This window comes from Salvelinus fontinalis, chromosome 42, assembly GCF_029448725.1.
Source record: "Salvelinus fontinalis isolate EN_2023a chromosome 42, ASM2944872v1, whole genome shotgun sequence".
In the NCBI taxonomy this organism is placed as follows: Eukaryota; Metazoa; Chordata; class Actinopteri; order Salmoniformes; family Salmonidae; genus Salvelinus; species Salvelinus fontinalis.
This window is the reverse complement of record NC_074706.1, coordinates 533,157-560,007: the sequence shown is the minus strand read 5'-3', so window position 1 is coordinate 560,007 and position 26,851 is coordinate 533,157. Positions and strand designations below refer to the sequence as shown.

At 40.8% G+C, this 26,851-nt stretch overlaps 1 protein-coding gene across 1 annotated transcript; it reads right to left on the bottom strand.

The window, feature by feature from the left end:
• Positions 1-258: 258 nt before the first annotated feature.
• On the bottom strand, positions 259-25,398 carry LOC129841037 (interferon-induced very large GTPase 1-like). Its single transcript, XM_055909150.1, has 10 exons — positions 25,240-25,398; positions 21,561-21,680; positions 20,713-20,826; positions 13,830-14,124; positions 13,359-13,383; positions 12,926-13,192; positions 12,539-12,805; positions 12,004-12,273; positions 6,667-6,936; positions 259-6,586 (listed from the first exon to the last, which is right to left on the bottom strand). Exons 1-10 carry the CDS (start codon positions 25,341-25,343, stop codon positions 1,968-1,970), a joined length of 6,351 nt encoding a protein of 2,116 aa, XP_055765125.1. The 5' UTR covers positions 25,344-25,398; the 3' UTR covers positions 259-1,967.
• Between the last annotated feature and the right edge of the window lie 1,453 nt (positions 25,399-26,851).

The window sequence follows — 26,851 nt, the reverse complement described above, 5'->3', positions numbered from 1 at the left end:
TAAGGATCGGCCCCTTTTTTTAAATTTTTGCCTAAAATGACATACCCAAATCTAACTGCCTGTAGCTCAGGCCCTGAAGCAAGGATGCATATTCTTCGTACCATTTGAAAGGAAACAGTGAAGTTTTTGGAAATGTGAAAGAAATGAAGGAGAATAAAACACATTACATCTGGTAAAAGATAATACAAAGAAAAAACCAACTGTTTTTTGTAATTTTATTTGCACCATCATCTTTGAAATGCAAGAGAAAGGCCATAATGTATTATTCCAGCACAGCTGCAATTTAGATTTTGGCCACTAGATGGCCAGTGTACGTGCAAAGTTTCAGACTGATCCATTGCATTTAAAATAACTTTGTGTCAATAAAATGTTTTCATTAACAATAATTAACAATCCTTGTTAGTTTGATGTTTGGGAGAGGAATCATACAATGTTACATGCATTTTTCTACAGTAAAATAATGCTGCAATGTTTTTATTAAATCAGAGGTAAACACATTCTTTACGTTTGACAAAACTGACAAAAATAAACAAAAGAATAATGAACTTGTTACATAATCTTTTAGCATGCATGCAACTACAGTAGCCCTTAATACAATACATTTCAATTGTATCAGACAAAGACCAGGACTATAAAAGCCTTTTCCAATGTACAGTATGTATGCATCTGTTTGAGGCTTGTTGTCATGGTAATCTAAACATAATCACATATCCATAGGTATAAAACTCTAATGGACCATTGACAATAACATGATGTACATTCTGCATGACGTTAGGATCCCTTTCAGCCCAACATTGGGCTGGTCTTTCAAAGACTAAATGAATGACATACATTATCAAACTAAATCAAATCAAAGGCAATACACAATATCAAAGATCAACCAAAAAAATGACCTTCACTTCATTTTTACAGAGTTACACTTCTATCTTGCACTGATATACTTGTAATCACAATGAACATTATCTACATTCACTTCTAATCAAGATGGTTATAAAAACAATTGTGAATATATTTGTCTAACATTGTGAATGAATGTTAGAGTCAATCACAGTCCAAGTCAACTAGTAGTCAACAGTATGATTATAATCTCTACCCGGCACAGCTAGAAGAGGCCTTGCCACCCCTCAGAGCCTGGTTCCTCTCTAGGTTTCTTCCTAGGTTCCTGCCTTTCTAGGAAGTTTTTTCTAGCCGCGGTGACTCTACGTCTGCATTGCTTGCTGTTTGGGGATTAGGCTGGGTTTCTGTATAATTAGAATCTGCTGAGGTAAAAAGGGATTTATTAAATACATTTGATTGATTGTGTATGTATGGTATGACTCCACCTTCCTTCCTATACTGCAGGTATCTGTCAGTCTACAGTATGTATGGTATAACTCCTTCCTATACTGCAGGTACATGTCAGTCTACAGTATGTATGGTATAACTCCACCTTCCTTCATATACTGCAGGTATCTGTCAGTCTACAGTATGTATTGTATAACTCCTCCTTCCTTCCTATACTGCAGGTATCTGTCAGTCAGTGATGTCCACTCAAACACTAGCCTTGCTACAAGGCCTTGATGAAGTTGTTGGCAGTAGCGACATGTGTTCCTACACTGATATGCCAATATAATAAAGGCTTTTTATCTGCAACTATCTGGTTAGAGTTCCATGGTATCTTTTGGATGGTCAGTATCCTAGTTCAGTCTAACATTTTCCTCGTTTTTTATGATTGTGAAAGGTGGTACCTTTTGATCAACAGTTGCTTCCTTCAACAACCCAATCAAGGGAAGGGAAAGGGAAAAAGTACCTGATCAGCTGTGCGATGGGAAATTGTATTGGAATTGATTTATTTCACAAGTTCTTCGATCTGGCTTTTTGATAAGAAACATTCATGCTTGGTGAGTTATTTCTGATTGCAATGTCTGAAATCTTTGATTAGACAATTTTTGTTTGGGTCAAGAAGAGTCATGCTATTGTTTTCCACTTTATTTCACATTGAATGCGTTTTTCAAGCTCTTCAATGCGTCATCACTTGTTAACACCTTCCAGTCCTCTGGGATATCAGCAGGAAGTGCATTTGTGTCTTCAGCGATTCTCTCGTTGAATGTGGCCATCACATACTTCCAGTAGTCTGAAGCCTTAATGCTGGAATCTCCAGTTATCATCCAGTCAGGGTAATATGTCTGGTAGTCCTTGTAGAGGTGAGGTTTTCCTTCAGTCAGGTTTGTTCTGAATTTTCTGTCACTAATCACAGAGGATGAACATATGTCAGTTCTTAAAAAACGTGTCTTTAAATTCATCCAACCACTGACTCCTTGTGGACGGTGAATAGAGGTAGAGTGTTTGGCGTGCTCCTTCCCTCCTGCTTCACATGGTGCACAGCAGAAAGGACATTGTTCTCCACATCCAAACAGACTGGTGAACATCTTTTCCTGAGGCTTGAATGGCAGAGATCTGAGTCTCTCTTTGATGTCTCCTCCCTTATCATACTCAGCTGCCAGTGACTGTTCCATTTTCCCCACAAACGCTGTGAGGTCGTCAGCAAACTGTGCTATGTTAGCAGAATAGTTCAGAGTCATGATGGAATCCAGAGCATCCTTTGGAAAAACAAGCTTTTCTTCAAGGGCACAGCACATATTCTGAATGAACGTCTTGATATCTTTTACAGTGCTTGTTGTGTTTCTAATCTTTGAAATTGATTCAGTGATTATCTTGACTATCTCTGAAAGATGTTTCTTCTCCAATTTCTCCAGTCTGTTGTCCTTTGAGAGTGTTTGGACAATTCGGTCAAACAGCCAGTCCTTCACAAACCTTTCATAATGGTTTATGTATTCTCTATATTTCTCATATTTTCCATCTGTCAGGAGTTGTTGTAAAATGGAGAACTGGAAAGCCCCTCGTGTGCTGTAATCCTCTGACCCTTCACCTGTCTTCACTTCATCTACCACATCAGAACCAATCATATTGGTCACATAGTCCTGTACAGCTGGTCGTAAGAGATTTGTGAACTCTTCAGCTTTCTTTTGGCACTGGTCTTGGTTATGAAACAAGTCTATGAACTCCGTAAGATACTTGTTCTTATACCTCTCCAGACACTTCCGAGGGTCATTAAATGCAATGAAATGATTAATCATCTTCTGGAACTCTCTGGTTGCAATGCCACAGATGTGTAGCTTCAGACGAACCTCACATTCCTCACTAACTTTAAAATTATTTCGTTGTTGCAATGTTTCAATCATTTTCAGCAGTTCTTTGATGTAAGTATTATGATAGGCTGTTTTGCTTCCCACCTTCTGGGTTATAAAGTTCTGACACTGGGTTATGATGTCATCACAGAAGTCTTGCTGTTTTTTCCTGTAATGGTCTGGATCCCAGTGCACCACAAGGCCTTTAGCCTTCTCCAACAAACCGCCTGATTCAACAACAAAGACTGTTTTCCCACAATCCACCAAACAGCTTTTTACCAACATTTTATTTACATGACTGCCCCTTGTTGATAAGTTATCACGTAACATAAGGAAGGCATCCTGAGCCACATCTCTCTCTGGCAGTCCGCTAAAGTTGATCTCAGACAGAGTTTCCTCCCACATACTTTCAAACTCTTCTCTGAGGTCCTGTTCTGATAAATCAGATTTTTTCTGTCTACAGGTTTGCAGCAAAGCCAGCACCTTCTTTTCTAGTGTATTTGCCTGTGAACTATTGGTGTCATCCAGTATGGCCATTCCTTCTTTGATTTCAACAACTCCAAGTAGAGTGTTACTCACTGTGTTTTGTATTTCTCGTCTCAGTGTTTTAGCACTAGACACAAAGTCCTCCTTGTATTTTTCCACCAGATTGACATGTCCATCTTCATTTTCAAAGTATTTCACTAGATTGTCTTGGATTTTCTTTTCTCCAACTGCCAGCTTCTCAGATGCTTCCATCAACAAGTCCTTCAGCACATTTCTTATGCTCATTTGGGGATTTGGATCTGTTATGCCAAAATTTGAAATTTGGGTTTCAGAACTTACAATCCAGGAATACATCTCCTTCTGGAAGGTCCATTCCCAACCATTGTACTCAGAGCATAAACTGGAGTATGCATCTGCAACCAAGCTGTTTCTGAAACTAAAGATGAATTTCTCAAATTTTACAGACTCCCACAAGGTTTGTGTCCACTTCAGGAAATGTGCCATGTCATCATTACTCTGGCATTTTATTAAGTCTTGCATCAAGCTCTTTTTGAAATCATACACAGCCTCACTGTAGCCAGCATTGACTGGAGCCATCGGGGGAGTCCCATGCCAGAGTCCTGGGATGTACCAGCTGCTTGTGTCTGGATCATACTTCATCATTTCAGTGAACTTGGTGATATTCTCCTCCTTCTCCATTCTGGCTGCTGCCTGGGTCATTTGATTCAACTGCTCCACCAACCTCTTCCTGTCCCTCATGTTGTTGTCATGAGCAGAGAGGTCAGGCACATTCTGATGAACAAAATGACATATTGGCTTCTTACCCACTTCCTTCATCCTGATAAAAGCATGAACAACAATCTGCAGAATGTCTTTCATCTCTGTGGAGTTCTCCATGGACATGTTGATGATAGTGACATCACTGAGTCCTATCACCAGTGTTGCCAGTTCATTGTCATGTTCATGGCTGTCATCTAGTTGAGCCAACTCTGGTGATTTCAACCCCTCTGTGTCAATGATCATGATGTAGTCACATTTCAACTCCTCCTTGAGGTCTTTGTTGACTTTAATCAGTAGCATGAAGGCCCCTCTGGTGCATCTTCCACTGCTGACAGAAAACTGGACCCCAAACATGGTATTGAGGAGAGTGGACTTCCCTGTGCTTTGGACCCCTAAAACTGTGACAACCTTGATCTTGCTGTCGGATTGGACAAGAGTATGAAGCTTAGTCAGAATACCTGATATCCATTTCAGAGGGATATTTGATGCATCTCCATCTAGAAGCTCAATGGGGAAACCATCCAACAGCATCTGAGCACACAATCCAGGGAGATGCTCCATCTGTTTCCTTTGAGGGCTGTCTTCAGGGAGGGAGCAGGCAGCTTCATACAGCTGGCCCAACTCACGAATGAAGTGTTCAAGTCCCAAGGAACAATCAGACATTTGCCTATCTAAATCTGCAATGGCTTTTTTCTCTGGATGATTTTGGCAAAGATCTTTGTACTGCTCCCGCAAACCAGACAGGTTCTGCCGAGACAGATTGTCCAAATGAATCTGCATCCATTTGAGGAAATGGGATCGCTCCGCTTTTGAACTTGACATGCCAGTTATGAAGTTTGTCATTGTCTCTGTCATACCAAAGCTTTGTTGCTTCTCCCTCAGTTCTTTTTCCTTTTTATTCAGAGAGCTCTTGTAGTGTTCAATTTCTTGACCTCCTGCTTTTCTCAGTCTACATCTCTCTTTCTCCAACTGGGAAAGCTCTTTCCAGATTGTTCCTTGTAAGGGTAGTTGATGGTCTTTGAATTTCACTGTGTCTTTGATGTTACTGGTAATTGCATCTGCCATCTTCCTGGCATTCTGACACTCATCGATGTCTTCATCAACCAGAATCCCACTCTGATGAGCCACGTGAGCCATGTTTTCAACTGTCAATCTGTTTGGACTTGTTTTGGTGATGTCACCCATAGATGACTGCAGGGTTTTTACAAATTCTGCATCATTTTCAATTTCCTTAACAATCACATGTGCTGAATTGATACTGAATTCAGTGGTAAATGTCCTCAATTTGTCTTTGCTGAATGTTTTTCTCTGAGAGTTGACAACCAGAAATAACTCTGCTTTTGAGTCACCTTCCAAAAGCTCAGAATCTGCCTTTAAATCATCACTGAAAATGAACACTGCAGCTGATATCTGACACAGAAAGTTAAACAGTTTTTTAAAGGACCTGATGTCTCCTCTGAGATTGGCCACCGCCACAGGCTTAGATAACCTATCTATGTTTCTGTTCCCACATGGGAGGTACCAGCTGATTTCAACTAGGCCATCTGAGATTCTGCGAGGGACGTTCCCACATTCCATATCATGATGAACAAATGTGTCATTGTGCTGTTGAGGGTTACTAAGCAGTTTGTTCAAGATCTGAGACTTAGACAAGCTACTTTCTCCTAACCTAACAAAAGACACCATATGAATATCAGAAAGTACTATTCTCTCCTCCACAAAAGCCTTTGTGGATGTTTGGGAAGAGGGTCTAAACCTCTTCACTATGTCCCTCAAGGCCCACAGCATCAAAGTGCTTTGTTCTGTGTCACAGTTGTGCAGCAGGAGAGGAACAGCAAACTGACACATGGACATTTTAAGGACCATCTCCTGCTGCAGGAAACCATCTGAGCACAGACACAGGGCTGTGATAAGGTCTAGAGGGTTTACCTTCATATGATCCTCCTTATCATTGGTGATGTACTTTACATCCCTTGCAGACACGTTCATCCTCATCAGTTCTTTCAGAAAACACCATGGTAGAGTTTGAGGAGTAACCGTATGGTTCTTTCCTAACGTTAGGCCATCGATTTCAAGCACGGCATTCAGCGATAGTTTCTCCTCAAAATGCTGTGTCAGTCCCAACTTCTGCATAAAAAGTTTCAGAGTGAGCTCTGCAATAACAAAGGGATTTTTTTTAAAAATTGTTATATTCTAGTTCTTTTTCATCTTGAAACTGCAATTGATTACTTACTTGTATGTAGGCTAGTACAGACTGGTTCACTCTCCATATTTCTCTCGTCAATGGTGCAGACAGTGATGGTGTACTTCTTCCCTGGTGTCAGATCAGTGACATTTCCACAGTTTTCTTTGGTAGTGAAGGACTCAATTGGATTGGCATTGTAACACCATGTCACCCTAAAGTGGTGCTGGATGTCTTCAATGCCATCAGGACGATCCCAGATGAGTTTGGCAGAGGTCGCACTATAAGACCATATAACAAGATTTCCTGGAGGAGTAGGGTCTGTAGAACAACATAAATAACACAAAACAACACTGCATGAAATGAGGGATTTCTGAAAATGTTTCAACCTGTACACATCCTGTAAAATCTGATGTGCAAGCCACCAAACAGCACTGGTAAGATCCCATTGAACATTCACAGCTACCCTGTAGCTATGCTAATACTGGGCTATACTGTATGCTCTAAAAAAGTTGAACATTATATTATTTTATACTAATACAATTGCTCAGAGAAAGATATATTTATTTAGCAAGTAGGTATGGGGTTAATAGCCTTCATCTCTCAGAACAAGAATACACTGACGAGTTTCAGAAGAAAAGTCTTTGTTTCTAGACATTTTGAGCCTGTAATCGAACCCACAAATGCTGATGCGCCAGATACTCAACTAGTCTAAGGAAGGACAGTTTTATTGCTTATTTAATCAGAACAACAGTTTTCAGCTGTGCAAACTTAATTGCAAAAGGGTTTTCTAATGATCAATTAGCCTTTTAAAATTATAAACTTGGATTAGATAACCCAACATGCCATTGGAAAACAGGAGTGATGTTTGCTGATAATGGGCCTCTGTACGCCTATGTAGATATTCCATTAAAAACCATCTGCAATAGTCATTTACAACATTAACAATGTCTACACTGTATTTCTGATCAATTTGATGTTATTTTAACTTCTCTAGGATAGGGGGCAGAGTTTTCACTTAGGGAAAAATAGCGTGCCCAATTTCAACTTCGTTCTACTCATCACCAGAATATAAGATATGCATATAATTAGTAGATTTATATAGAAAACACTCTGAAGTTTCTAAAACTGTTTGAATCATATCTGTAAGTATAACACAACTTATGTAGCAGGCAAAACCCTGAGGACTAACCATTTTTTTTTTTAAGTCACTGTCTGTTCAATGAGTTATTATGGGCTGGCCAGATTTCTAATCACTCTACTCTCAGTTCCTACTGCTTCCACTGGATGTCACCAGTGTATGGAAATAGGTTGAGGTTATTCGTTTGTGCAATGAAGAAGAAAAACACCAGGAAGTAGAGTAACGTCTTGTGTTTTGTTTGAGAGTTGCGCAAGACTTGAAAAGTAGCTGAGTTTGTTGATCTCCTGTATTGAAAACAGATTGACCCGGCTCTGGACACTACGCTGACAGACACAGCAAACCTTCTTGCCACAGCTCGCATTGATGTGCCATCCTGGATGAGCTGCACTACCTGAGCCACTTGTGTGGGTTGTAGACTCCGTCTCATGCTACCACTAGAGTGAGAGCACCGCCAGCATTCAAAAGTGACCAAAACATCAGCCAGGAAGCATAGGAACTGAGAAGTGGTCTGTCGTCACCACCTGCAGAATCACTCCTTTATTGGGGGTGTCTTGCTAATTGCCTATAATTTCCACCTTTTGTCTATTCCATTTGCACAACAGCATGTGAAATTTATTGTCAATCAGTGTTGTTTCCTAAGTGGACAGTTTGATTTCACAGAAGTGTGATTGACTTGGAGTTACATTGTGTTGTTTAAGTGTTCCCTTTATTTTTTTGAGCAGTGTATATGAACGGAATTAATCGAACAAAAGGACCATTTGTAATGTTTATGGGACATATTGGAGTGCCAACAAAAGAATCTCGTCAAAGCTAATGCATGTTTTATATCTGCGTTTTGAGTAGCGCCGGCATGGTTGAAATAGGCTACACTCTCTTTGTTGACATTGTGCTATCATCAGATAATAGCATCTTATGCTTTCGCCGAAAAGCCTTTTTGAAATCTGACATGTTGGCTGGATTCACAACGAGTGTAGCTTTAATTTGGTATCTTATATGTGTGATTTAATGAAAGTTTGATTATATATAATTTTTTTGAATCTGGCGCTCTACATTTTCAATGGCTATTGGCCAGGTGGGACGCAAGCGTCCCGCTATCCCAGAGAGGTGTAATGGACAAAAAATGGTCTTTTCTTTCAAAAACAAGGACATTTCTAAGTGACCCCAAACTTTTGAACGGTAGTGTATGTATTCTTAATTCCATTACATTACATTGGATTAGTGTGTATTGGTTGTATTGTTGTGAAATTGTTAGATATTACTTGTTAGATATTACTGCACTGTTGGAGCTAGAAACACAAGCATTTCGCTACACTCGCAATAACATCTGCTAAACACCTGTATGTAACTAATACATCATTTTAATTTGGGGGGGATTTATTTAGACACCAAACCCACCAATGGTGTGCGTGGCCAAAGAGCCCTATTGTCATTTCATCGAACAAATGTAAATGCCTGGAGTTTGCTAAATGACATTGGCACTTGGATTCGTACCGGTGCCATTGTCAGATTACCTTAAAATACAGCTCTTTGGTCAACCACACTAGCGGTGGGTTTGGTGGCGAATGCATAAGCGGAAAAGAACCCCAAACCCACTGTAAAATATGTTGGTGGATTTTTGATGTTATGGGGCTGTTTTGCTTCCAATGGTCCTGGGGCCTTTTGTTAAGGTCGATAAAATAATGAATTACCAGCACATTTTAGCCAAAAACCTGGATGCCTCTGCCAGGAGGCTGAAACTTGGCCACAATGACACTGAGATTTTATTCTAAAATATTTTATGAGATTGGAGAACACATTAGGAGGGCTCTTAGACCATTCCTCCATTTATAATCTACCCAGATCCTTGGTATCCTTTGTCTGTGCTTATGGACTGCCCTCTTCAATTCAAACCACAGGTTTTCAATGAGGTTAAACAAACACTCATAAAAAAATATTTTGTCTTTACGCATGATAGTGTCTTTATGTTTATTAATGCATTAATCATACATAACAATATTGTTTTATGTATTTACGCTGCCTCAAGATCAATGTTGGACTGTTATTGACTAAGCAACCCAGCCTGGCAAAGAAGGAGAAGCTGCATGGCGGAGTTGGAGGGGTGAGAGTACAGAAACAGACTGAAAAGCGCAGACCCTGATTTGGAGGCGTGAGGGTGAAGAGACAGACTGAAATAGCGCAGAGCCTGCACCAGACACCTAGATCGTCAGGTCCAGCTTGGAAAAGCTCATCGGGAAAGTAGCACCAACTCTCCCAAGGCCATATCATCACAGCCAGGTCTTAATAATTTCATATTGCATGGGTTTGAAATATGTTTCAGGGAAAAGTAGGTACTGCTTACTATGTTGATCTTTAAGGAATATATACATGTCTATTCAATATTTAAACACTTGCTAAGAAGAACCATACATACTGTACAGTTGTGGCCAAAAGTTTGGAGAATGACACAAATATTAATTTTCAAAAAGTCTGCTGCCTCAGTTTGTATGATGTCAATTTGCATATACTCCAGAATGTTTTGAAGAGTGATCAGATGAATTGCAAATAATTGCAAAGTCCATCTTTGCCATGCAAATACACTGAATCACAAAAAAACATTTCCACTATTTAGCATTTCAGCCCTGCCACAAAAGGACGAGCTGACATCATGTCAGTGATTCTCTCGTTAACACAGGTGTGAGTGTTGACAAGGACAAGGCTGGAGATCACTGTGTCATGCTGATTGAGTTCGAATAACAGACTGGAAGCTTCAAAAGGAGGGTGGTGCTTGGAATCATTGTTCTTCCTCTGTCAATCATGGTTAACTGCAAGGAAACACGTGCCGTCATCATTGCTTTGCACAAAAAGGGCTTCACAGGCAAGGATATTGCTGCCAGTAAGATTGCACCTAAATCAACCATTTATCGGATCATCAAGAACTTCAAGGAGAGCGGTTCAATTGTTGTGAAGAAGGCTTCAGGGCGCAGTAAGATTGCACCGAAATCAACCACCTCCTAAAGTTGTTTCAGCTGCGGGATCGGGGCACCACCAGTACAGAGCCTGCTCAGGAATGGCAGCAGGCAGGTGTGAGTGCATCTGCACGCACAGTGAGGCGAAGACTTTTGGAGGATGGCCTGGTGTCAAGAAGGGCAGCAAAGAAGCCACATCTCTCCAGGAAAAACATCAGGGACAGACTGATATTCTGCAATAGGTGAGGACTGGGGTGAGGAATGTTGAGGACTGGGGTAATGCTGAGGACTGGGGTAAAGTTATTTTCTCTGATGAATCCCCTTTCCGATTGTTTGGGGCATCCGGAAAAAAGCTTGTCCGGAGAAGACAAGGTGAGCGCTACCATCTGTGTCATGCCAACGCATGAAAAGCATCCAGAGACCATTCATGTGTGGGGTTGCTTCTCAGCCAAGGGAGTGGGCTCACTCACAATTTTGCCTAAGAACACAGCATTGAATAAGAAATGGTACCAACACATCCTCCGAGAGAAACTTCTCCCAACCACCCAGGAACAGTTTGGTGATGAACAATGCCTTTTCCAGCATGATGGAGCACCTTGCCATAAGGCAAAAGTGATAACAAAGTGGCTCGGGGAACAAAACATCGATATTTTGGGGCCATGGCCAGGAAACTCCCCAGACCTTAATCCCATTGAGAACTTGTGGTCAATCCTCAAGAAGCGGGTGGACAAACAAAAACCCACACATTCTGACAAACTCCAAGCATTGATTATGCAAGAATGGGCTGCCATCAGTCAGGATGTGGCCCAGAAGTTAATTGACAGCATGCAAGGGCGGATTACAGAGGTCTTGAAAAAGAAGGGTCAACACTGCAAATATTGACTCTTTGCATCAACTTCATGTAATTGTCAATAAAAGCCTTTGACACTTATGAAATGCTTGTAATTATACTTCAGTATTCCTCAGTATCCCATAGTAACATCTGACAAGAATAGCTAAAGACACTGAAGCAGCAAACTTTGTGGAAATTAATATTTGTGTCATTCTCAAAACGTTTGGCCACGACTGTCGATGTTCATACTGGTCCATTCTCAGATTCTCAAATAGTTCGGGGAATTTGATGGTTAAAAGATATTTGAATCATACCCTTCCATACCGAAATCATTACACATAATATTTTCTTGTTTAATCACCCCCCATTCCCCCCTCCCACTCCAAAGGATTCACTTGACACCAGCTATAACAGTTATAAAAAGCATCTGCCAAATGGCATATATTGATAATAGTTAACTAAGTACATACATGTATTAAAGGTTGTTGACACCAGTTGACTTTGCTCCCCATTTTCCAGCACAGTGCAGACAGTCACTGAGTACTGAGTACCAGGTTTCAGGACATGGAGAGTGTTGCTTTGTAAGGATGTGGTAATGATGTGTTTCTCTTTCCCAGAGCGGTGGTAGGAGATCTGGTAATGGTGTTGGGTTTCTTCAAATTCATGTGACTGGTTCCATCTCACAGTAGCTGATGAGGTGGTTACTGAGTGAACATTCAGACTTTCTGGAGCAGGAACAACTAGGAGCAGAGAAGTATTGTAATTTACTGAATAGTTATTAGTGAACTACAGACATCTATGACTAAAAGTAAAACATAGCCAGGGTAAACATTGGTCTGTATAAGTGACTAAAGTGCTTTGAAAGGTGGGCAATTGGCTTCAGACCAAAACGCTTAATTAGTGTTGTTAATTAGTTGTGATAAAGACATCTGTCACTTGCTCCACTCACATTCTATTGTCCACAGTCTTCTAATGAACTAAAATAAGATGAGGCAGATCTCTTACTAGTGAAGATGGTTGTAGAGATGGGTTCACTCTGTTTCCCATTGTTCAGCACAGTTGAGACATGGATGGTGTACTCAGTACCAGGTTGTAGATAGAATAATGTTTTGTGGCATTCTTCAGTATGTATTGCCTTGGGCTCAGTTCCTGGGCTGCAGTAGGATATGAGGAAGCGTTGTGTGACTTTATCCAATCCTTCAGCCTTGGTCCAGCTGATATTGAAGGTGTCTTTCAACTGGTTTATATTTAAGTCTCTGGGAGCTGGCACCACTGGAATGAAAATCACAATTAGTTTCAAAGAATGGGTGCAGTGCTTGTCATTTTGAGAGATAATATCAAAGATATTCCATAATGATATATCTACAAAACCTTTAAGACAAGTTACTGTACCTGTGAATACAGATCCCGAGACACATCTACTTAAACTTCCATCGACCCCCTCAGTGGCTACATTGAACTGATACTTTTCACCAGGTTTCAGTCCATCTATTTCAACTTGATGCATGTACTTCACATCTAGACTGTGCTTTTCCCCATCACATTCCCAGGTCACTCTAAACTTCTGTGGTCCTTTAACCCCCCGAGGAGAACCCCAGCTCAGAGACACTGAGTCTGACTTCACCGACAGGAACTGAATCTCACCAGGAGGGGGCAGCACTGGCAAAGGAGTGAATAAGAAATATAGTCCATACGGTTGTTAATTACAAATCATAATCTCAAAAACATCAACATATTTCTGTAATGACTTACTATTTGCTTCAACTAAGACAGTGAAATATGAGTTTTCTAAAGCTTGAATACCAACCTTCAATTAAAGTCTGACTTTGGTCATGGTCTTCATCTGGAGTCTTTGGTGGAAATAAATGTTAATTAAGAAAAAGCAGAATTTGTTTTAGCATAATGATACATTTAAAATCTTTAAATTAGTAGATGAATGTAATATCCACTGTAATTCTGACAATATGGTTAGTGAGAATTGCCTTGTCATATCAACATAACCAATATTGGCCTTGCTTAATATCCAGAATGCAGGCATTGAGATCTTTGAACATTGCATTCTACTGATCTGATATGACTCTGCACTAATTTGCTTAGCAAATATTAGATTTTACATGATGATGACATTGTGCTACAAATCACACAAACAAGTAAATGCTGCAGCCCCAAAATACTTGAATTATATCCTGCCTTTTCTTTAGGAACTGGGTCTCACACTAGTACTGGAATCCTAAGATACAAGCATACTCCATTACTTTGTTTATCTCAAGAAAGAGCACAAAAGTGTAGCCCCTACCTGTCTTCCAGCTTGTTTTATCTCCTCATAGACTACATCATGTCCTTTGTGCATTGTCACAGAACACAGACTGCAGATCAGCTTCTGGTCTGTCCTGCAGAACACCTCCAGAGCTCTGTGGTGCTCCTGACAGAGTTTCTCCTTCAGTTCTTCAGTCACCACCACCAGGGTGTGTGTCTGTAGTTTAAGTAGTGTGTAGTGCTTCCTAACGTGGGTCTCACAGTAGGACTGATTGCAGGTCTGACAGGACTTCACAGCTTTGACCTCACAGACATCACAGACCACCTCCTCTGGCCTGATGATACAGAAGTGGAATACCGCACAATTATCAACATTATAATATATTGAATAAAATGCATTATTCTATTAGATTCAAGTCCTAATTCTTCCCCCCTCCTTCCTATAAACACAAGTCTAGCAGCCTTGTCTTCATCACAAGTTTATGCCTTTGTCATACTGTTACATCCTTGAAAGTGTTGTGAAGTACACTAAATATACAAAAGTATGTGGACAGCCCTTCAAATTAGTGGATTTGGCTATTTCAGCCACACCCGTTGCTGATGGGTGTTTTAAATCGAGAACACTGCCATGCAATCTCCATAGACAAACATTAGCAGTAGAATGACTTTACTGAAGAGCTCAGTGACCTTCAACGTGGCACCACCATAGGATGCCACCTTTCCAACAAGTCAGTTTGTCAAATTTATGCCCTGCTAAGGCTGCCTGGTCAACTGTAAGTTGACTGGGTGACCTTTTATTGTGAAGTGGAAACGTCTAGGAGGAACAACGGCTCAGCCGTGAAGTGGTAGGTCACACAAGCTCACAGAACGGGACCGCCGAATGCTGATGCGTGTAGCGTGTAAAAAACACGTGTCCTCGATTGCAACAATCACTACCGAGTTCCAAACTGCCTCTAGAAGCAACGTCCGCACAAGAACTGTTCATTGGGAGCTTCGTGAAACGGGTTTCCATGGCCGAGCAGCCGCACACAACCCTAAGATCACCATGCACAATGCCAAGCGTTGGCTGGAGTGGTGTAAAGCTCTCCACTATTAGACTCTGGAGCAGTGGAGCAGTGGAAACGCGTTCTCTGGAGTGATGAATCACGCTTCACCATATGGCAGTCCAACCAATGAATCTGGGTTTGGCGGATGCCAGGAGAACGCTATCGGCCCGAATGCCCAGTGCCAACAAACGTTTGGTGGAGGAGAAATAATGTTTTTCATGGTTCGGGCTAGGCCCCTTAGTTCCAGTGAAGTGAAATTTTAATGCTACAGCATACAATGGCATTCTAGACGATTCTGTGCTTCCAACTTTGTGGCAACAGTTTGGGGAAAGCCCTTTCCTGTTTCAGCATGACAATACCCCGGTGCACAAAGCGAAGTCCAAACATAAATGGTTTGTTGAGATCGGTGTAGAAGAACTTGACTGGCCTGCACAAAGTCCTGACCTCAACCCCATCGAATACCTTTAGGATGAATTGGAATGCTGAATGCGAGCCAGGACTAATTGTCCAACATCAGTGCCCGACCCCTACAAGCCAAATCACATTATATTTTTTAAAGACATTTTAGACCGTTTGATGAGCAAGCATTCTTACATGATCTGTACCATAATATTGACAGAGTAAGTCTGATTCCTGATGTTGACACTGCCTGGGACTATTTTTATATGAAATTTGTGTCCATTTTTGATTAGCATGCCCCTGTGAAGAAATGTTTAAATCAGTGGTAGGGACAATCCCTGGTTTGCAGAATTAATTAGAAAGGGACATATCTATTGGGTTCAAGCTAGACATACAAATGCTCCTGTTGACTGGGCCTCCTTCAGAGCGCTAAGAAACAAATGCACAGGTTTGATCAGGAAGTTCAAATCAGATTACTATTAAATGCAGTCACAGAGAACCTAAACAACCCTACCAAGTTCTGGACATAGCTGATATGGCTGACTTGCCTAAAGACGTGGGTTCTGCTGACAATTGAGATGTACAAACTATGGCATAACGGGACGACGAGTGGATAAGAGGCAATCCGTAATTTCGTTTAAGACATTAATGAGCGAGCTAGGATGGATGTAGTCAATATAACTGTTTGTTCAGCACTTCTGAAAATGTACTGCGACAGAATTCAGAATTCTTACAGTGTACTCGCTGTGCACCAACCCAGAACTGTAGGATAAATAAAGGGGGCATAAGCAGACAAGGAAAGTTCTTACAATATTCGATGATGACATTTCTCTTAAACAGGCTACAGGGTAAATGTGCACCACCAAGTCAGAACAGTAGGCTGAGTTACATCATAGATGTAACTTTGCTAGTTGTTGTATCCCATTTCCCAAATCATTAATAAAAATTGAGAACAACACTGAAGCTAAAATGGAACCCTGGGGCACACCTCTTTTCATCTCAAGAAAGCTAGACTTGTGATTGTCAGTATATACACATTGTGTTCTGTCAGAAAGATAATTCCTACACCAAATTACTGTCCCTTCACTGAGACCAATGTTACTAAGTCTAGCTAGCAACAATTCATGGTCAACTGAATCAAATGCCTTTGATAAATCCACAAACAGAGCAGCACAATGTTTGCTTTTTATCAAGTGCATTAATGATGTAATTTGCCATTGCCATAGCTGCAGTTGTGGTGCCGTGCCCCGATCTAAAGCCAGACTGAACCCCGCTCAGTATGTTCTTTTCATATAAGACGTTTTTTTAACTGAGTTCACTAGGGATTCATAGACTTTGGCCAGGATAGGGAGTTTAGAGATAGGACCATAGTTATTAGCATCTGAGGGATCTCCTCCCTTTAGCAGTGGGAGGACATAAGCTGATTTCCAAATGCTGGGTATGGAATTGGTCAAGAGACTCAAGTTAAATGTGAACCACAGATTCAGTAATAATACCTGCTGCTATCTTTAAGAGGCAGGGGTCCAGGATGTCTGGACCTGCAGATGTTTTAGTATCTATTTCCTTTATAGAAATCAGTATAAGAAACAGTCTCATGGTTAACATAGTTCTCATGAGGGCCTATATCATAGTTGACTGTAACAGAGCTTAGATTAGAGGCCTGGGCCCCACCATTATTGCAACTTTTCAGAGAAGTTAAGAACCAATATACACAGGCAGTTAGGAAAGCAAAGGCTAGCTTTTTCAAACAGAAAAAGCATCCTGCATCCTGTAGCACAAACTCCAAAAGTTCTGGGACACTAAAGTCCATGGAGAATAAGAGCACCTCCTCCCAGCTGCCCACTGCACTGAGGCTAGGAAACACTGTCACCACCAATAAATCCACGATAATTGAGAATGTCAATAAGCATTTTTCTACAGCTGGCTATGCTTTCCACCTGGCTACCCCTACCCCGGTCAACAGCCCTGCACCCCCCACAGCAACTTGCCCAAACCTCCCCCATTTCTCCTTCACCCAAATCCAGACAGCTGGTGTTCTGAAAGAGTTGCAAAATCTGGACCCCTACAAATCAGCTGGGCTAGACAACCTGAGATCCCCAAAGATTGGAAAGCTGCTGCGGTCATCCCCATCTTCAAAGGGGGAGACACTCTAGACCTATATCTATCCTACCCTGCCTACCTAAGGTCTTCGAAAGCCAAGTTAACAAACAGTTCACTGACCATTTCGAATCCCATCGTACCTTCTCCGCTATGCAATCTGGTTTCTGAGCTGGTCCCGGGTGCACCTCAGCCACGCTCAAGGTCCTAAACGATATCATAACTGCCATCGATAAAAGACAATACTGTGTAGCCGTATTCATCGAACTGGCCAAGGCTTTCGACTCTGTCAATCCCCACATTCTTATCGGCACACTCAAAAGCCTTGGTTTCTCAAACAACTGCCTCGCCTGGTTCACCAACTAATTTTCAGACAGAGCTCAGTGTGTCAAATCAGAGGGCCTGTTGTCCGGGCCTCTGGCAGTCTCTATGGGGGTGCCACAGGGTTAAATTCTCAGGCCAACTCTTTTTTTCTGTATACATCAATGATGTCGCTCTTGCTGCTGGTGATTGTCTGATCCACCTCTACGCAGACAACACCATTCTGTATACTTCTGGCCCTTCTTTGGACACTGTGTTAGTTAACCTCCAGACAAGCTTCAATGCCATACAACTCTCCTTCCGTGGCCTCCAACTGCTCTTAAATGCAAGTAAAACTAAATTCTCTCTCTCTCTCTCGGGTTGCAAAAAGCAAAATTAACATGACACAAGCTGAATTAAATGAAAAGCCTAATGTGCGCTCAGTGCTCCGTTGACATTTCACAGAGATACGCTGGTTTTGTGAGAAATCTTTGAAAAAGAACAAGAATTTCAAATTAATATGAAAAGCGTGTACTAAAATATAAAAATAATACATGTCATGTCCTCAAAATCTTTATCTATCTTACTTTATATTGTTTAATGCTCTCCGGATTTGAGAAGTAAGATGACATGTTCAACGGTGAGCAAGTCAGTAAGACTTAATTCTAATATTCTCTACCATGTTTTTTACCCTTTTTTTACCCTGGCCTCCATTGACTTAGCCACCCAAATTCTGCCCATCCTACAAGGTTTAAAACTTCAATAACTTTTTTAATGGATTATGATAGAGACATGAGGTTTGGACCATTCTTAGAGGAGAATCTACACGATTAACCCATAACATGATGCTGCCACCACAATATTTAAAAATGGAGAGGTTTTCACTCTGCTGTGTTGTATTGGATTTGACCCAACCCTGTATTTTTTTATTTAGGACAAAAAGTACATGTTTTTGCCGTGTTACCTTATAGTATTACTTAACAGCCTTTTTCACACAGGGTTCCTTCTTTTCACTTTGTCACACAGGCCAGTAATATGGAGTGAATGCAATATTGTTGATCCCTTTGTGTTTTCAAGTATTGTGGTGGCAGCATCATGCTATGGGTATGTTTGTCAGAGGCAGCAACTTGGGAGTTTGTTAGGATCAGAAGAAATATGAAAGGAGCAAAGCCCAGATAAAAAGTTAGAGGAAAACTGAATTCAGTCTTCTGAAAACCTAATCTTGGGATTGAGTTTTATTTTCAGCGAGACAATAAAACAAGTTGATATTCCAAAGACACACTAGAATGGCTTTCCAAGTGGTGTTGAGTGTTCCTGAGTGGTCTAGTCTCAGTCCTGATTTAAATGTGCTTACAAATCAGAGACAAGGTTTGAATATGTGACCCGTCTCAGGAAACTAGACGTATGTTGCGGGTCACAATTTCACAGGAGAGCCGTTTGAAAATAAAGTTGTTGTTTTTTTGTGGCAAAAATGCCTTCTCAAATATGTGAACTGTCATGTGCCTTAATAACAAATGTATTAACGAAAAAAAGTGTTAAATTACGAGCCTAGTTGGTTTAGCCACAGAAAAAGGGAGCAACCTTCCTGCTAGCCATGATTGGCTGAGATAATGAGCGGGCTGGACATGGCGAGAGATGAGTTTGGATTGGTCTGTCATATTGCACGCTTCTGTCTATTTGAGCTGGTCAGTACATCTAGGTAATCCTCTCTAACATTTTATGTTTCACATAGTAAAACTGCATAAACCTAATGTCAAGTTAATGTATACCGTTAGCTAGCTAACATTATGTGTATGCTCTCCACTTTCTGGAGGACCGAGTTTTGAAATCAGTGGAATTCGAGTATGATAGGAGATGGAGAAAACACCTGTCTCCGGATTACATCTTCAAACTAAGGGCAACCATGGCATCTGACAGGAGACGCGTCCATCAATGTATACGGGTGAGATAGTCTAGCTTGATACATTTTCAGATATTACACTAATTCAGATATTATCTAATTTGGAGAAAGTGGTTTAGTTTTATACTGTTAGCTAGCTAATGTTATCTGGCTGGCTCGCTAGCTAACGTTACGTGTATGATCTTAATATTTGTATCTCAGAGCTATTTGCTTAACCAATTATAGCCTAATGTTAGTTAGCTAACATTGAACATGGTTGGTTAACTACCTGCAGATTCATGCATGGTAGTAACGTCATGAGCTGGTATTATGGTTCATTGTTTAGCTAGCTAGCTAGCTACATGTCTTATTAACAATTTTTTTAGAAGCTATTTCTTTTTAAGCTACTGATACTCTGTGGCTAAATTATGCTCTCTAGTGTAGTATTTTTAATGGTTTATTTTTTTATTTAGTGGGTAGATCGTTTGTAATATTGCAGAGAGATTGTAGCTTCCATCAATGTAATTGTCTACATCATTTCCAATCCCCCATATATTTTTTTGGTAATATATATTTTTTATATATTTTTTTATGTTCCCCTAACCCTGCCACCCGTTCCCTAATTGGAGTAAACTAATGGACAACAACACTTAGGCTTCTAACTGCCTTCATTTTGATGGACCCCAAGAAGAGTAGCTGCTGTCTTGGCGGGAACTAATGGGGATCCATAAAAAATACAAATACTTCCAGCTTATACATACTATATACATTTTACGAACATAGTATATTTTACAATAGTTATATTTAAAAAAAATATTCCTTCAGCTACCCTCAACCCCTCCAATCTATCAATGAACACCATCCAGTTTTGATTTCTATTTGCCTTATATTTTTAACTGTGCTGTGATGTTTACAAACGTTCTGAACCTTTCTTTTCTCATAGTTTCTACAGATTGTAAATTAAAGATTTAAAACATTCTGATTGTATTTGTCTGTTCAGACAGGAGTAATACAATTTTTTGGGAAATTATTTATAATTTTGGAAATATTTCAATTTATCATGGGGTGCTGCAGCACCTCCAGAACCCCCTACTTCCCACAGCTATGTCCATAGTTAAATATAGCCGATTACAAGCAACAACAGTTAGTTAATTAATTACGTCAAATTGTATAAAATGCCATAATAAAATGTATCATCTCACTCCTGTTTTTGAGTTAAGTTTCCCTCCTTGAAGAAAAGTGGGGGATCCATAGATGTGTCACTCTTCATGGATAGATAACTGGGGGTTTGTGACATTGATCTCTCCAGGTGGATCCTGCAAGCAGTAAAAGAAAGTCCCACAATTCAATCAAACTTACTGTACATTAAACAGCCGCACGTGTTATACATGTTATATGTAGGTCTACTATGTCATACATGTTATATATAGGTCTACTACAGTATGTCATACATGTTATATACAGACCTACTATGTCATACATGTTATATATAGGTATACTATGGCATACATGTTATATATAGACCTACTATGTTATATATAGACCTATGTCATACATGTTATATATAGGTCTACTATGTCATACATGATATATATAAACCTACTATGTCATACATGTTATATATAGACATACTATGTTATATATAGACCTATGTCATACATGTTATATATAGGTCTACTATGTCATACATGTTATATACAGGTCTACTATGTCATACACGTTATATATAGGTATACTATGTTATATATAGACCTACTATGTCATACATGTTAAATACAGACCTACTATGTCATACATGTTATAAATAGGTCTACTATGGCATACATGGTATATATAAACCTATAAACCTACTATGTCATACATGTTATATATAGACCTACTGTGGTATATATAGACCTATGTCATACATGTTATATATAGGTCTACTATGTCATACATGTTAAATACAGGTCTACTATGTCATACATGTTATATATCGACCTACTATGTCATACATGTTATATATAGGTATACTATGTCATACAACTCTGCATAGGTTGTACTAGTTTACCTTTCATCTCTGGTTTGGTCTCCATCATCACTTGGGTCTATGCTTGAATTCCCTGACTGGGCGCTCTGGACACTCATAGACATATGACTAGCTGAACGTAGATGGAGATTCTTAAAAATGCTGTGAACATATAAAAAAAAGGTACTCACATTTTTAATAAAACAAATTTTAAAAACTGACTCAACTGTGAATTGTGAGGTAATCAAGAAAAAAAAACATCAGATACACAACTAATTAGAAGTAGAAGCACCTTAGTTCTCCGTCACTCTCCAGTATTCTAGTGGGCTCACAGCTGGGTGTAGGAAAGTCTGTCTTATGCACATGGACACTGAACAGAGAATATTTGTAGCGCAGCTTTAGCTTCTGAGAACTTTTCTGATAGTGATATCCTTTTATGGCTGCCATCCCGCTACCGGGATGATATGACAACAGCGAGTGATAGTGCAGGGCGCCAAATTCAAAAAGCAGAAATCTCATAATTAAAATTCCTCAAACAAACATGTGTTTTATGTCATTTTTAAAGGTAATCTTGTTGTTAATCCCACCAAAGTGTCCGATATCAAATATGCTTTTCAGCGAAAGCACTACAAACGATTATGTTAGGTCACCACAAAACCACAATAAGCACAACCATTTTTCCAGCGAAAGATAGCTTTCACAAAAACCAGAAATAGAGAAAATTAATCACTAACCTTTGATTATCTTCATCAGGTTTCACTCATAGGACTTCATGTTACACAATACATGCATGTTTTGTTTGATTAAGTTCATATTTATATAAAAAAATCTGAGTTTACATTGGCGTGTTAGATTCACTAGTTGCAAAAAAATCAAGTGATGTTGCATAGCCACATCGTTTCAACAGAAATACTCATCATAAATGTAGATGATAATACAAGTTATACACATGGAATTATAGATATACCTCTCCTTAATGCAACCGCTGTGTCAGATTTCAAAAAAACTTTACGGAAAAATAAACCATGCAATAATCTGAGACGGAGCTCAGAACAATAGCCAAATTAGCCACCATGTTGGACTCAACAGAAACCAGAAAATACATGATAAATGTTTCCTTACCTTTGATGAATTCATCAGAATGCAGTCCTAGGAATCCCAGGTCCACAATAAATGCTTGATTTGTTCGATAATGTCCGTTATTTATGTCCAATTAGCTACTTTGGGATTGTTTACCAAACGCCCAACCCAAAGTAATAAAGCGCGTCCACTACCGTCCACTTTAACGTGACGAAATGTCCAAAAGTTCCGTTACAGTCAGTAGAAACATGTCAAACGATGTACTGAATCAATCTTTAGAATGTTGTTAAAATACAACTTGAATAACGTTCCAACTGGAGAATTAGTTTGACTTCAGTTGACCGATGGAACGGAGCTGCCTCCCACGTGAAAGCACCTCTTCAATGCGTGATCACCTCGTGGCAGTGGTCACTAATTCCTGTCTCCTTCGGCCCCCCTTCACATTAGAGTCATCAGACAAAGTTCTATTGACTGTTGACATCTAGTGGAAGCCGTAGGAAGTGAAAACTCATCAATATCTCGCTGTAATTTCAATGAGAGCTTGGTTGAAAATCTGGCACCCCCAGAAAAAATACAAACGGGAAGTGGAACTTCTCAGGTTTTTGCCTGCCTTGTGAGTTCTGTTATACTCACAGACAAAGTTCAAACAGTTTTAGAAACTTCAGAGTGTTTTCTATCCAATATTACTAATAATATGCATATATTAGCAACTATGACATAGGAGCAGGCCGTTTACTCTGGGCACCTCTGTGCACCTTTCATCCAAGCTACTCAATACTGCCCCTGCAGCCATAAGAAGTTTTAAGGTGAACACAGAGAGTATTAGTTTGATGGAAATTAAAGACTGCAGTGCATACTCAGGATTAATTAGGGGAAACCGAGTTCCACCCTTAGACAACAGCATACAGTCAAATTTTAAATGCATTCCAAAACAGATTGACAACCCAAAACATTTTAAAAAATCTATTACCATACCTTGCTAATAATACCAGTAATTACTAATAAATACACTGCTCAAAAAAATAAAGGGAACACTTAAACAACACAATGTAACTCCAAGTCAATCACACTTCTGTGAAATCAAACTGTCCACTTAGGAAGCAACACTGATTGACAATACATTTCACATGCTGTTGTGCAAATGGAATAGACAAAAGGTGGAAATTATAGGCAATTAGCAAGACACCCCCCAAAACAGGAGTGATTCTGCAGGTGGTGACCACAGACCACTTCTCAGTTCCTATGCTTCCTGGCTGATGTTTTGGTCACTTTTGAATGCTGGCGGTGCTCTCGCTCTAGTGGTGCATGAGACGGAGTCTACAACCCACACAAGTGGCTCAGGTAGTGCAGTTCATCCAGGATGGCACATCAATGCGAACTGTGGCAAAAAGGTTTGCTGTGTCTGTCAGCGTAGTGTCCAGAGCATGCAGGCGCTACCAGGAGACAGGCCAGTACATCAGGAGACGTGGAGGAGGCCGTAGGAGGGCAACAACCCAGCAGCAGCACCGGTACCTCCGCCTTAGTGCAAGGAGGTGCACTGCCAGAGCCCTGCAAAATGACCTCCAGCAGGCCACAAATGTGCATGTGTCAGCATATGGTCTCACAAGGGGTCTGAGGATCTCATCTCGATACCTAATGGCAGTCAGGCTACCTCTGGCGAGCACATGGAGGGCTGTGCGGCCCCACAAAGAAATGCCACCCCACACCATGACTGACCCATCGCCAAACCGGTCATGCTGGAGGATGTTGCAGGCAGCAGAACGTTCTCCACGGCGTCTCCAGACTCTGTCACGTCTGTCACATGTGCTCATGTGCTCAGTGTGAACCTGATTTCATCTGTGAAGAGCACAGGGCGCCAGTGGCGAATTTGCCAATCTTGGTGTTCTCTGGCAAATGCCAAACGTCCTGCACGGTGTTGGGCTGTAAGCACAACCCCCACCTGTGGACGTCGGGCCCTCATACCACCCTCATGGAGTCTGTTTCTGACCGTTTGAGCAGACACATGCACATTTGTGGCCTGCTGGAGGTCATTTTGCAGGGCGCTGGCAGTGCACCTCCTTGCACAAAGTCGGAGGTAGCGGTCCTGCTGCTGGGTTGTTGCCCTCCTATGGCCTCCTCCACGTCTGCTGATGTACTGGCCTGTCTCCTGGTAGCGCCTGCATGCTCTGGACACTACGCTGACAGACACAGCAAACCTTTTTGCCACAGTTCGCATTGATGTGCCATCCTGGATGAACTGCACTACCTGAGCCACTTGTGTGGGTTGTAGACTCCGTCTCATGCTACCAGTAGAGTGAGAGCACCGCCAGCATTCAAAAGTGACCAAAACATCAGCCAGGAAGCATAGGAACTGAGAAGTGGTCTGTGGTCACCACCTGCAGAATCACTCCTGTTTTGGGGGGTGTCTTGCTAATTGCCTATAATTTCCACCTTTTGTCTATTCCATTTGCACAACAGCATGTGAAATGTATTGTCAATCAGTGTTGCTTCCTAAGTGGACAGTTTGATTTCACAGAAGTGTGATTGACTTGGAGTTACATTGTGTTTTTTAAGTGTTCCCTTTATTTTTTTGAGCAGTGTATAATAATAAACATTCATCCTAATAACTGAATTGGAAACATGCATAATTGGACACACCCACCTCATATCAGGGTCCATGGTCTCATCAAGTTCCTTGTACGGTGACCCATCCTTCTGTCTTTCTTTAGGGATGACTCCACCCTCAGTCCCCTGCTGATAACTCATTATAACTCTCAGAGAGGTCTCAGCATCCTGAAGAGGACTGGTCTAGTCCCATATCAATCTGTAAATAGAACAAATAAAAATTAAGATATTGATACAACACTTTAGACACAAAAACACTGCTGACCTTCTAGAACCATTTTGTGACAAATGCTATTGGTAAAAAGTACAATACATTGTTACCTCCCTCTTCATGGTGAATAATCTTATTGTTATAATAATGGAGGTTGGGCATCTGATATCATTTGTTGAAATTTACCCGAAAGCATTGTAGAGATACAGTGGGGCAAAAAAGTATTTAGTCAGCCACCAATTGTGCAAGTTCTCCCACTTAAAAAGATGAGAGGCCTGTAATTTTCATCATAGGTACACTTCAACTATGACAGACAAAATGAGAAAAAGAAATCCAGAAAATCACATTGTGGAATTTTTAATGAATTTATTTGCAAATTATGGTGGAAAATAAGTATTTGGTCAATAACAAAAGTTTATCTCAATACTTTGTTATATACCCTTTGTTGGCAATGACAGAGGTCAAACGTTTTCTGTAAGTCTTCACAAGGTTGTCACACACTGTTGCTGGTATTTTGGCCCATTCCTCCATGCAGATCTCCTCTAGAGCAGTGATGTTTTGGGGCTGTTGCTGGGCAACACGGACTTTCAACTCCCTCCAAAGGTTTTCTATGGGGTTGAGATCTGGAGACTGCCTAGGCCACTCCAGGACCTTGAAATGCTTCTTACGAAGCCACTCCTTTGTTGCCCGGGCGGTGTGTTTGGGATCATTGTCATGCTGAAAGACCCAGCCACGTTTCATCTTCAATGCCCTTGCTGATGGAAGGAGGTTTTCACTCAAAATCTCACGATACATGGCCCCATTCATTCTTTCCTTTACACGGATCAGTCGTCCTGGTCCCTTTGCAGAAAAACAGCCCCAAAGCATGATGTTTCCACCCCCATGCTTCATAGTAGGTATGGTGTTCTTTGGATGCAACTCAGCATTCTTTGTCCTCCAAACACGACGAGTTGAGTTTTTACCAAAAAGTTATATTTTGGTTTCATCTGACCATATGACATTCTCCCAATCTTCTTCTGGATCATCAAAATGCTCTCTAGCAAAATTCAGACGGGCCTGGACATGTACTGGCTTAAGCAGGGGGACACGTCTGGCACTGCAGGATTTGAGTCCCTGGCGTAGTGTGTTACTGATGGTAGGCTTTGTTACTTTGGTCCCAGCTCTCTGCAGGTCATTCACTAGGTCCCCCCGTGTGGTTCTGGGATTTTTGCTCACCGTTCTTGTGATCATTTTGACCCCACGGGGTGAGATCTTGCGTGGAGCCCCAGATCAAGGGAGATTATCAGTGGTCTTGCATGTCTTCCATTTCCTAATAATTGCTCCCACAGTTGATTTCTTCAAACCAAGCTGCTTACCTATTGCAGATTCAGTCTTCCCAGTCTGGTGCAGGTCTACAATTTTGTTTCTGGTGTCCTTTGACAGCTCTTTGGTCTTGGCC

Excerpts from the sequence above, each read along its gene's own strand:
- LOC129841037 (XM_055909150.1), bottom strand. The coding sequence starts at position 25,343 with ATGAGTTATCAGCAGGGGACTGAGGGTGGAGTCATCCCTAAAGAAAGA. Across the intron at positions 13,384-13,829 it reads TAAAACAAGCTGGAAGACAG|ACTCCAGATGAAGACCATGA; the intron begins GTAGGGGCTACA and ends TTTCCACCAAAG. Across the intron at positions 6,587-6,666 it reads CTGTACTAGCCTACATACAA|AGCTCACTCTGAAACTTTTT; the intron begins GTAAGTAATCAA and ends TTGTTATTGCAG.